Source organism: Centroberyx gerrardi, chromosome 19, assembly GCF_048128805.1.
Source record: "Centroberyx gerrardi isolate f3 chromosome 19, fCenGer3.hap1.cur.20231027, whole genome shotgun sequence".
In the NCBI taxonomy this organism is placed as follows: Eukaryota; Metazoa; Chordata; class Actinopteri; order Beryciformes; family Berycidae; genus Centroberyx; species Centroberyx gerrardi.
In genome coordinates, this window is record NC_136015.1 from 2,758,983 (window position 1) to 2,770,804 (window position 11,822).

The following is an 11,822-nucleotide window of genomic DNA, read 5'->3' on the forward strand; positions in this document are numbered from 1 at the left end:
TACTGGTTCGTAATGGCATAAATAAATAAATAAAGCATAGTAAATAGTATCAAATTGATGTAAATTATTAGAGGATAGGGTCTTTAAAGTGAAAAAACAGCATACATTTAATGTTTTTCTGATGATTTTTGTTCATATTTGTGCTGTGTTTGCTGACTGGAAATCATAGTTATTAGTTACAGACATCCATATACTGCCATGCTGACAGCTCTAGTCTTGATTTTAGCGAGCAGAGACCAAAGAAATAAAGCCAGAGAACGGGATTCTTCTTTTTTTTTACATTAGTGTTTTAATGTGTTTTACAGTACAAAGGCTCAGACAGGTACATGGTTTATAGAATCGTCATCGCAGGATTCATGCAAAAGGCCAAACACACGGCACGCAGCCAGAAGCAAGACAAACTGGTATAGCAATGACCATCAACACTTATGCACACACACACACACACACACACACACACACACACACACACACACACTGTCTCTCTCTTTCTCTCTCTCTCTCTCTCTCTCTCTCTCTCACACACACCCTCACAGACAAACACACTGAGGTTATAATATACAAAGGTATATCCACACGTGCATCGTACTTTCAAACACTGTCAAAATAATTTAGTCTCTCATAATTCATTATGCAGAGAAGTCGTTTCTGACATTATTGCATTGACTGTTTTGCAGAATTCAGATTAAGAATGAAGAACGACAAAAAAAACCCCTAAAAGCAGTTCAGGGTGGTAAGGTTCAACATTAGCAAGCAGGCTGCATAAATACGTTTTGGAATATACAGCAGACTGTTATAGACAAGATTCCCTCTTTTTCACCCACAAGTGCACAATGTATGAATTCACTGTATACATGTTTCAGTGTCTTACAAGTTTCCTATGCAGTAGTCATCTTTACCTCAACAAGGATGCATTAGATGCAGACATGAAGATCCTGGAGGAGTGTTGTGGCTGTGGCGGCCCACACGTGCCTCGTTTCAGACATGCAGCATCCTTGACATACAACAGCTGATTTTTTTTTTTTTCAGAACACACCTCACTCTTGAAAACCAAGCACTTCACAGTATAACACCATACACGTTTGCTGCAGCAATCGGTGGAAACACACTAGTCACTCTCGTATTTACAGTTAAAGCCCACAGAACATCCATAGGAGTGGTGAGGTGACAGTGCCAAGGGCCTGAAGCACGCGGCATCTCACAGGAAAGCACTGGGGTTCGCTCTGGGATCCTTCTGGTTCCTGTAGCGATATGTGAGCCACACTCCCAGGATCTGAAACAAGGAGACATGACGGTCAGCTACTGGGAGCACAAATGGCTTGCTAATTTTCAATGTAAAACATCATTGTACTACTACCACTATTATTACTACTACTACTGCTACTACAACTGGTACTACTACTACTGCTACTGCTGCTACTACTACTACTACTACTATTTACTGCTGCTACTACTACTACTGCTACTGCTACTACTAGTACTACTATTACTGCTATTACTACTGGTACAACTACTACTGCCACTATTACTGCTGCTACTACTACTGTTACTACTACTGCTACTATTACTGCTACTACTACTACTGCTACTATTACTACTACTAGTACTACTACTGCTACGGCTACTTCTACTGCTACTTCGACTACTACTACCACTACTACTACTAGTATTCTTATTACTGCTACTGTTACTATTAACAGCCTGATCTCCTCAAATTACGTGAAATGAGCACAATGTCGTAAATTGCAAATATGTGCTCCATACACAAAAAGTGAGAGAAATACGTTTTCCCGCCAAAAAAGGATTACGTGAAGGAGGCACGACTAGAAACAGGAAGTAGTCTGACATTGAAATGGGATGGGCGTAAACATTTGCCTTCAATTCTGATGACCTGGGTTCGATTCAGAACTCATACCAAGGATATTTGTACTGTGACGTTTTAATTTTTAGCTGAAGTTTTTTTTATTTAACCATGATGACCAAAGCCTTTCCCTAACCTGAACCAAGATGTTCTAGTTGCCCAACCGTAACCTGCACCCACATGAAAATACAAAGAAATAGCACAACATATGGAATAAAGATAAACCTAAAATAAACATCACATAAAAGTACGTCTCTAGAAATGAGTCTTAAAATTTAACATGATACTGATTTAGCTAGCTAAGTTCCTCAGGTAGGTCAAACCCGGTCAGCTTGAGCTATTGTTAAAGCTGCATGAATTTAACTACAAATTAACAAACTAACTAGACTGTAGCCTTGTGAAACCACTCAGACTCTGGACTCCAGACCTCTAATACACCTCAGCAGCTCTAAAGAGCTGCAGTTTGACGGCTGACCTCTGTGAAGCTGAAGAAGAGTCCGATCCCACCCACAAAGCGGAGAACCTCGCCGGCGTGCTCCTGGATCTTGTCTGCACATGGCAAACACGAGTGGTTGGGGAAACAGGTCTGTAGAGGACCAGAGACACAAGACTTACACAAGGACAAGCAGACAAAATGCTGTTGATAGCACCTATATATGCTTGCTGATATATGCGGACGATGTTGGTCTTTTATTGGGATATGGTCCAGGCAGTGCGTCCATCTCCAATATGATGGATGTGATACAGTTTGATTGATTACATATTTATTGTGAAGTTGCATGTTACTATGTTCCTTCAAATCATGGTCCTAACCTGAGTCACATGACTTGGACTTGAGTCACATGACTTGGACTCGAGTCAGACTAGAGTCACAATTTGAATCGCTTGAGACTTGATGATGCATGAAGACAATACTTGTGACTTGACTTGGGTTCTGGTGACTTGTGACTTGGGACTTGACTTTGACTTTTGAAAGTTTTTAAAGTCTCGACAAAATTACTTAGATTGAAAGTGATGAGATTTGTTCCAGCAGATGACTGAATTTAAATTCTGTTTTCTGAATTTGTATGGAATGATTGAATTTATTGAAGTTGAAACTGATTATAGAAATCAAACTCATGACTCACTCAAGTTTTTATCCTATTAAAACCATATTGCATTGAAAAGTCCTAGATATTTAGTTTTCTTTAAGATATTAAATTGATACTGGACTCTTGATTTGTTCTGACTTGACTTGCTGTTCTACATTTAGACTTGAGACTTGACATTAATGACATGGACTTGACTTGGTAATCTACATTTAGACTTGGGATTTGACTTGAGACTTGTGCCTCAAGACTTGAGACCAACTTGGGACTTGAGCAAAGTTGACTCGGTCACACCTCTGATCCTAACAACTACTAATGGACAATGAAAGGGTTCTGACACCCTGAAAGGCAACATGAGGAATAAAACATTTCTTAAAGAGCATTGATGCCAAACATACAGCGTCACAGGTCCCGTTGACGTCCACCTGTTTGAAGCCACAGCAGTTGAGGCTTTTCTCCACATCTCTCTGGGTGCTCTGAGAGTTATTCCACCCAACCTCCAACAGCTGATTCTGCAACACACGGACAGGAGAAACAAGCATTTCTACAAACCTTCTGCAACAAAGACACAGATGAATCATTTAGTAACGACCTCCAACTGAGACCCAAGTAAAGATGCATTCCATTTAGGATTAAAGGTGCTATGTGTAGCATATTTAAACACCAATATATCATTGTCAGATTAGTTGTGATACCTTGGTATGATTACCATAAACAATGAGATCATGGTGGAGACAAATGGTAGCCTCCATCACGTCAGTGGTATTGTTAGTGCTAGTGTTCTCAAAATTATGACCACATTTCCCATAAGCCCCGTTGCTTCCTGTCTCCCCTCCCCCTCCCTGAAGAGGATCAACATGTTGGAAGTGATTTTTCCATCGGCCTTTCACTCCTTCCACTATCTGCCGCTACCAGAATCTCTGAAAACTTTGGCTCCGTTTCCTCTGGAAGAACAGCGCCCTCTTCCTGTTTTGTGCCGTAAAGCAATCCAGCAGATTTCCCGCCAAATCTGACCCGGTGGCTCACAATGTAAAATGCAGTGTAGAGGCCGGTAGAGGCTGCCAGTCTTCTCAGTGATGGTCTCGTTTGTTTGCAGTATTTATACTAATGACTCTAAATGAATGAGCTAATTATTTATGGATGTCAAAATTATACACATAGCACCTTTAAGCATGTCAATATCAAGGAAGCTGGCTTGCAAGACCCGCACAGAATGACCTCATCCAGTCTAATCCTTGTCCACTACTCCAAAGCTATGATGAGAGACTGAATCAGAGAGTGATTTTGACTCAGAGGTCGAGAGTTTCTGGAAATACTCTCCATCCCGGCCGGCAGAAGCAACAGGGTGCAGTGCAGAGCTCCTCAAAGCTCTGAAATAATAACTCTCCAGGTCCTCAGAGCTTTCTAGAGTGACCACAAATCACTGCCACTTCATTACAGATGCTGCAAAAGCTCGCAAATTAACTTACTGAGAAAGAAAGCTGATATTGATCATTCCATGGACAAGGTTCCCAGTAGTGAACTGAGCTTTTTGAAGGCGTTTAACTATTCCAATTAATTTCTTAAAATGGTGACTGCTGGCTAATGTATTATTCATATTGGTCTTCTGACACCTTAAAGGAAAAATCCCCCCCTTGGATGCTTTTACCCTGTTAAATATCATCAGTCTGTGATGTTCAAAGCATTCCAGGAGTTATTTTGTGATGAAGTGTTTTTTGTTTTTTTTGGTGTACCTTCTTTCCCATAACCTGTGTCTACTTAAATCACAGTTAGTGATTTTCTACATTTCCCAGAATGCCTTTCGACAAGAGGGGGCGCGTGAACTTGTTGCTTTCAATCAAAGGTGGGTGTATAAATAGCTTGAAAGTGTGATCATTCAGCTGTGGATTATTCGTGTTAATGTTTGCAGCTGCTCTCCTTACTGAAAACACATCATGTCTTGTGGCTGCATTGCATTCTGGTCTATTGAGGCTACTGTGGGTGGAGAAATTGGTCTCTCTCCTCTTCTACGATGGATTTCTCCCTGTATGATTGTTGAACGTCTCTTGGTGCAAAATGGCCGCTCTAGAAAGAAGCCCTCGCTCTTTGATTCTGAGGGACTGACACCAAAACCTGACAAGTACCTTTGATGTTTTAGATCGCTGAAACATTTTCTGCTATCAAACTCCATTGTAGCTGCTGGAAATATCTCAGTGTGATGTCACGTTGTCTACGTTTGGCCAGTTTTCCATGGGAAGAAGCAAAATACACCAAACAACAGCATGGAACCAGAAATGCAAGGTACATCACCAATAGCTGATGAAGTGTTTTAGGCAGAGGTGGGAGTAAGTCACACATGTGCAAGTCACAAGCAAGTCTCAAGTCTTAACCTTCAAGTCTCAAGCAAGTCCCAAGTCACTGTGTTTAGACTCAAGCAAGTCAAGTCGAGTCACTGCTAAACGTCAAGCAAGACAAGTCAAGTCACCATGAAAGAAGTGCTTAAAAGAAGAGAGAAAGGGGTACAATGGCGAGCCATGTCATGAGAAAACTGCACCTGTTAGTTAGTTAGTCTCTACAACTAGGGATGGGTATGGTTAGGATTTTGTTAATACCAATACCACTATTGATACTGCTTATCGATACCAATACTTATCAATACTCTTTTGAGTGCAAAATACATGTTGTTAAAAAAATTATCGTTAGTTAATAATCGTTATTATTAGTTTGGGCAAAAAATATTTAACAAAATAGTTTTGTTGATAAAATGAAATAGATTGTTTTCTCTGTTGGTCTTCACTAACTTAATGGGAATATGACTGTAATACAGTGTGTGTCCACCAATCACTAGTTATTGCTACTTTTGTGAGCTGCAGGTATGTTTTCTTTTCAACCTCCTTCCTAAAAATATAGGCTGCTCTGGTTACATTAGGTTACACTACTGTCATTTTAAAATCACTTATTACATTAAAACAGACATATATGATAGCATATAATATTGGTATGCTATTTCATCTCTAAGCATTTTGTCATTTTCCCTTTAATTAAGCCTTCCATTGACAGTTTTCAACATAGAGGACAGTGAGTGACGTTAAAATAGAGAGTTGAAATGACTGATATTAGGTGTGGAGGGTGACTAGCATGTCTGGATGATCATGGCAGTTTTGAAATCTTTATCAAAGACCCTTTGAATGTTGAAATAGTTGAATTATTATACCCGCAACAGTTTCCCACTTTCTATTTATTATGCGGCACACGCGAGTACCTACTGTATAGGCAATTGTTCAAATTGCGCGAAAATGAAACAGCTGATGATTACTATTTTCTGCTGTGGATTGTGTAGACTAATACATCCATTAATTTAGAACACTGAAATTTTAATCCTCATCAAGGAAAAATACCATCTTGTTTGCCTGATCTTGCAGGATTGCATTTGTCACACAGTTGATTAGAGAGAGGGAGAGACCATTCTGCTGTGGTTGAGTTACATTGACTTTGAACTAGTGAGGGACCGCGAACAGAATGATAAAGCTCTGCCTTGAAAAGCTGTCAATTCATAAGCTGTCTTGTCTGAATCAGAAACGGTCTGGTAATATAAGGCTCAAGAGAAAATCAGCGCAGGTATGGGAGAATCCTTTCAACATGCTTTCAGCTCGATCCTGTCTTGCATTGTTTTCTAGGTCCTGCTGGACACTGTCTTTTAAGCCTGGGTTGCGCGCACTGCACTTAAAGTCACCCAATCATGTTTCAAAAACAAAACGTAACTTCTCAATATCTAGAAAAATGCAAATATTTAATAAAAAAAAAAGTCAAGTCCTTTTGAGTCATCTGTCTCAAGTCTAAATCAAGTCTCAAGTCATGAATACCAAGTCAAAGTCAAGTCGAGTCGTTTATCAATGTTAGTCAAGCAAGTCTCAAGTCCTCAAATTTGCGACTCGAGTCAAGTCATGTGACTCGAGTCCCCCACCTCTGGTTTTAGGGATTTTTCCTTTAAGAAAGCTGGATTAGTATGGAGAAGTTGAGGGTTTTGGTCCTACCTGCTGCTCTCTGTTGATGGCCAAACAGGCGCTGGAAACAGAGAACTGGACGATAAACACCATGAACAGGATGATCATGTACTGGGCTTCACTGTCAAGGAACTCTGAACACCATCAACCATACTATGGGCACAAATACATTTTTTTTTTTTTACAAATACTGTATGGAAAGTTGAATATCGTACAGTTTATGACATTCAAGTTATGTGCATTTCTAGAGTAAAGGTGTAATACTTGGATAAAAAGCATGAATGCCTCTGACTGTAGTTCCTAAGGCTGCGAACAGAGGGGTGACTGCTATCTGTGCACAGTCGGCTACAGTGTGAAATACGATACTGGTCTCATGTATCCTATTGCACATGCACACATGAATGGAAAAGCAACATGAATTTTCCACAACACTACAGTGAAGAGGGTATAGTAGGTTAGGGTTGTTGGATCAATGACATGACGTGCATTAAATTACTTATTTTTCAAAAAAATCAACATGTATGTTCATTTTATTGGAATGCTATTCATTTTGGGAGTTTTGGTGTTCCAAAGTCCAAAAATGACAGGTGTCACAACCATCTGAATACATGAAGAGAACAAAACTGCAATAAAAAGGTGAATTTTCTCAATACAATTCATAATCAATTAGATATTTGCCTTTTAGACACTGCAGTAGCTGATGTCTTTAGGTTTTCAGTAGTGGTAAATGGAGTGAAAGTGCACTATTTAAATATTTTATAAGGTTGCAGCACTTCATTTTCTGGGTGGTAAGTCTTAAATCTTGTCAGAAAATATGAATGTCATCTTAAAAGCTATAAGACAAATATGTATATACAAAATATGTATATACAGAATACATTGTTGTGGACTTTTTAAAACAATTTTAGTCATAAATCATGAATCACATTTATGTGAAGTTGTGTTGTTTCATGTTTGTACTGTCACTACATCACAACACACGGCTACAAAACATGCTATTCTGCCGGACGTAGCCACAATTAATCATGTATAATACATAAGCCTGCATTATAATCACATAATCCATATCTGCTCTATTACATTAAACACTTTGAATCATGCGGATCAATAGATCGCCTACTGCTAGGGATGGGACGATATGCTAATCTCACAATATGATTCGATACGCAATATGGGGTTCATGATTCAATACAACCATGAGACAATGTCATAAATAAAAGTTCTGTGACAAAGTCTGACTGTGCAGAATTATGTTTATTTCTGAGCCACAATTTAAAAATGTAGCTAATATCGCAATTTATTTTTCTGCCCCACGATACGTATTGTCACATTTCTGTATCACGATATAGTGAATTTCGATATATTGTCCCATCCCTAACTGCTACTGTACCAGAGAGTAGCCTTCACGTGACGTGGCAGCCTAGCGGAGCGGCTGGCTTAAAGGATACGAAGAAGAGCAGGACCTGGTGGTGCTTCATGGCCCCGATGAGGCCGGCCAGGGCCACGAAGAAGAGGAAGACGCCCACGCCGATGACGCCTCCCACCACCTGGAAGCTGGAGACCAGGCCGAACCACTTCCCCCACGCCGCGATGCCGATCATCAGCAGACTCACCATCTGTAACACAGACGCAGACAGTAGAAACTGAACTCTAGTGACGTGTAAAAAGAGGGTCAGACATGATAAGCACTTAACCTGAGCTGATTCTAACAAGACATGTTGATTCCACACAAGTATATGGTATATTATAGGAATGGGAGGATATGCTTATTTCATCATACAATTCGATAGGCGATATGGGGTTCACGATTCAATACAACCACGATACGATGTAATTATTAAAAGTTCAATGGCAACAAAGTCTGATTGTGCAGAATTCTGTTTATTTCTGAGACACAAATCTTTCTAGCGATGGCATTGGCTTGCTAGAATGTAAACAATTTAAAAATGTCATTACAAAGTGACAGTAATATAATTTGGATGGAGAGCTTGTGAAACTGTGATGGTCAAGCCGTCTCATTTGTGATTACTGCAGCAGAATAACATGGAGCTAATATCACCATTCATTTTTCTACCCCATGATACATAGCCTATTTTTTTTTTTTACCGTTTTGTATTGCGATATATTGAATTTCGATATATCGTCCCATCCCTATAGTGTATTAGTAGTAGTAGTAGTAGTAGCAGTAGTACTAGTAATAATAGTAATAGTAGTAGTATTACTATATCATCCTTGGTTTCAATGGAGAGTTTTAGTGTCCTACATGGTCTAAATGCTGTTTTAGAGGCTTTTCCAGCTGACAAGAATAAAATTATTGGGGAAACACTGAATACTTGGAATTTTTATGGCATGAAAATGGTCAAAATTCAACATTCAACATGTTATTAAAGAGCAGTTTCAATTCAAACGCTCCAAACCTATAGGTTCGAACCCTATAGTGGATACACAACACCTATAATAAAGCTTAATTGAGTTTATCTCCTATACCTAGAGGAGCAATGACAAGAAGAAGAAGTGTCCTGGGTCCAAAGAGCGATATTATTATGTCAGACAGTGCTGCTGTGCCTATGTGGACGTTGACCACCAACTGGCCCAGCAGTCATGCTGTGTAATAAAACACAGAGTGACTCAGAAATAACACCTGAACCCAGACCAGCGAGACGCCTCCGGCTATTTAGCGCATTGCAAACCGTCATTCTGCAAAAGGAAGTGTTGCTTTCAACACATCTGGGAGGTGAACTCTGACTTGCAGTTGGTGATCATCATATGGAAAACAACAGCCAATATGGACAAAAGAAAAAGCATTCATTTATGCTATTCCCCCATTAAAACCCATCAGTCTGACACCATTTAATATGATTTAACGCGTGAATTTACCTCAAAAATTGTTTCAATTTCAGATCAGGTCACTGGAACAGGCTTCTACTATCATTCAATTTTTAATATTATGACAAGCATTCCATGTAGTGGCCATTTTTGAGGCCCTATGTATCATGCTACACCATACACAGCTGCTGTAGTACGGTATAAGTTGAGAAAGCAGCAGAGATAAGCGATATCAGCACTGGAAGGCAAAGCTGAACACACAGGACGTCCTCTGCATTGTTATAAAACGGGTGATGGGGTTGAAATGGCATTTGAAAGCCTCAGAAGCTAGATTCTGAATAATATTCCACCTTTAAGAAGAAATTGGATTAGGCTTTTTATTGGTTTTATTGGTCATTAGTGTTTATTTGATCATATGGTACATTGTGCATCAAATTCCAGACAAGGTACCAGTGTGAATAATTGATAAAAAGCAGAGTCTGACCTCACCACTGTGTTGTTAACAACCTAATGCTTCCTACACTGGATTCACACACTCGCAGGATGGGGGAAAACACAGCATCCATTTGTATAAGCGGCACCACAATATTCCATATGGTACATTCTGGTATGAATACTCACAACATAGAGGATGTTGAGCGCACACAGGGAGTGTTTGGAGCAGGTGAAACCGGCGCAACCCATCTCGGTGAATGAATAAATCCAACAAATGCACGAGATCGGAGTGTAGAATAAATCCTGGAGGCCCGAAATCAAATCTAAAAGAACAAAACCCGGCTAAAGCATTAATTTGCGCTTTCCTAGTGGAATAGATGGTCGCCCAGTTGCAGGTCTAATTGAGAAGGACGGAGGTTGGAGATGCGTCAAGCCAGATAGAGTAAGACACGACTGTAAAGGAAGTTAGAATATTGGCCTTCAAAATAAAAGCATACAATTTGTCGCTTAAGAGGTGGTGTGTTTTTATGGCCGACTTGGCACCAAGTAGCGAAGGTCCCATTTGTAAGATAACATATAATAAGATGAAACGTTATTGATCCTCAGTGGGGAATCAGCCAATAGTAGCAGAATAGCTACAGCAAAGAATAGAACAAATTAAGTTGGAATGTATGAATGAAACGTGTGATAAACTGAAGTACATCATTATAATGTATGGAAAATGATAAAGTAAAACATACTGAGATGAAGAACAAAAGAATGAAAAATGTACGATTAGGCCTACATTCTTTTTCTTTCTCTCACTGCAGCTATTATTATGCAAACCTTCATTTTTCATTTTATCTTCATTTTTTTTTTTTTTTTTAAATTATTTTTGCCAATGACTACATTTTTACATAGTACAAATCTCCCCAGTTTTTCTGGTAGTTTTTATGTTTAAATCATCGAATATAATTTTTTTAGCCTTGAATTTACCCCTTTAAAGCACTCTCTCATCAGGAAATATCATACGCCATATCCAGTATGATCTTTTTAGCATCCATTTATTTTTTCATCTATATTCATCAGTGAAATGAAATGCAGAATTGATGCCAGTGACTCCAATACCTTATTTGTTACAGGTGACAATTTTACGCTTTTATTTTGAAGTCAGAAATGCGTGGCTGCCGGTGTGAGTATTGTCACCTCTGTTAGCTCGACGTCAGCTCGGCATGTGACCCAATGAGGACGCTTCTCCGGAACATCCAGCCCGCTGATTGGTTACGGGGTCGTCCTGTTATTTCCTACGGATAACAGGGAAATAAGAAAAACCACTCGGCTTTGTCTGTGTTTCCAAAGAACCCAGACACCCATTTCACTTTAAATATAATTGATTACAATACGACTTGATTTGACATTTGATGCTGGGTTGTAGTGTTTTGGTGATTCATGTGATTCCTTTCTCATGTTACTCTGCCAGTTCATTTATGATTCATCAGCCTTTTTGGGTTTAAGAGAACACAATCCTTTCTAGGTCAGCGGGCCTGTCCTCGACACACAAACACAGACAAGGAAACACAGTGTTCAAGGAATGTAAGGCATTTTAAATTACAAATGGCCTTAGCAATTCAAGTGACAGAGGTTTTTCTG

The 11,822-nt window shown here is 39.4% G+C and overlaps 1 protein-coding gene across 1 annotated transcript; it reads right to left on the reverse strand.

The window, feature by feature from the left end:
- Positions 1 to 298: 298 nt before the first annotated feature.
- Positions 299 to 10,566, reverse strand: tspan13b (tetraspanin 13b). The gene is made up of 6 exons (XM_071919169.2): positions 10,380 to 10,566; positions 8,381 to 8,548; positions 6,963 to 7,043; positions 3,348 to 3,461; positions 2,337 to 2,447; positions 299 to 1,273 (listed from the first exon to the last, which is right to left on the reverse strand). Exons 1-6 carry the CDS (start codon positions 10,440 to 10,442, stop codon positions 1,199 to 1,201), a joined length of 612 nt encoding a protein of 203 aa, XP_071775270.1. The 5' UTR covers positions 10,443 to 10,566; the 3' UTR covers positions 299 to 1,198.
- Positions 10,567 to 11,822: the final 1,256 nt, after the last annotated feature.

Coding starts and splice junctions, on each gene's coding strand:
- tspan13b (XM_071919169.2), bottom strand. CDS start 10,442: ATGGGTTGCGCCGGTTTCACCTGCTCCAAACACTCCCTGTGTGCGCTC. Junction 2,448..3,347: donor TCAACGGGACCTGTGACGCT/GTATGTTTGGCA, acceptor GGTCCTCTACAG/ACCTGTTTCCCCAACCACTC. Junction 1,274..2,336: donor TCTTCTTCAGCTTCACAGAG/GTCAGCCGTCAA, acceptor TCCTTGTTTCAG/ATCCTGGGAGTGTGGCTCAC.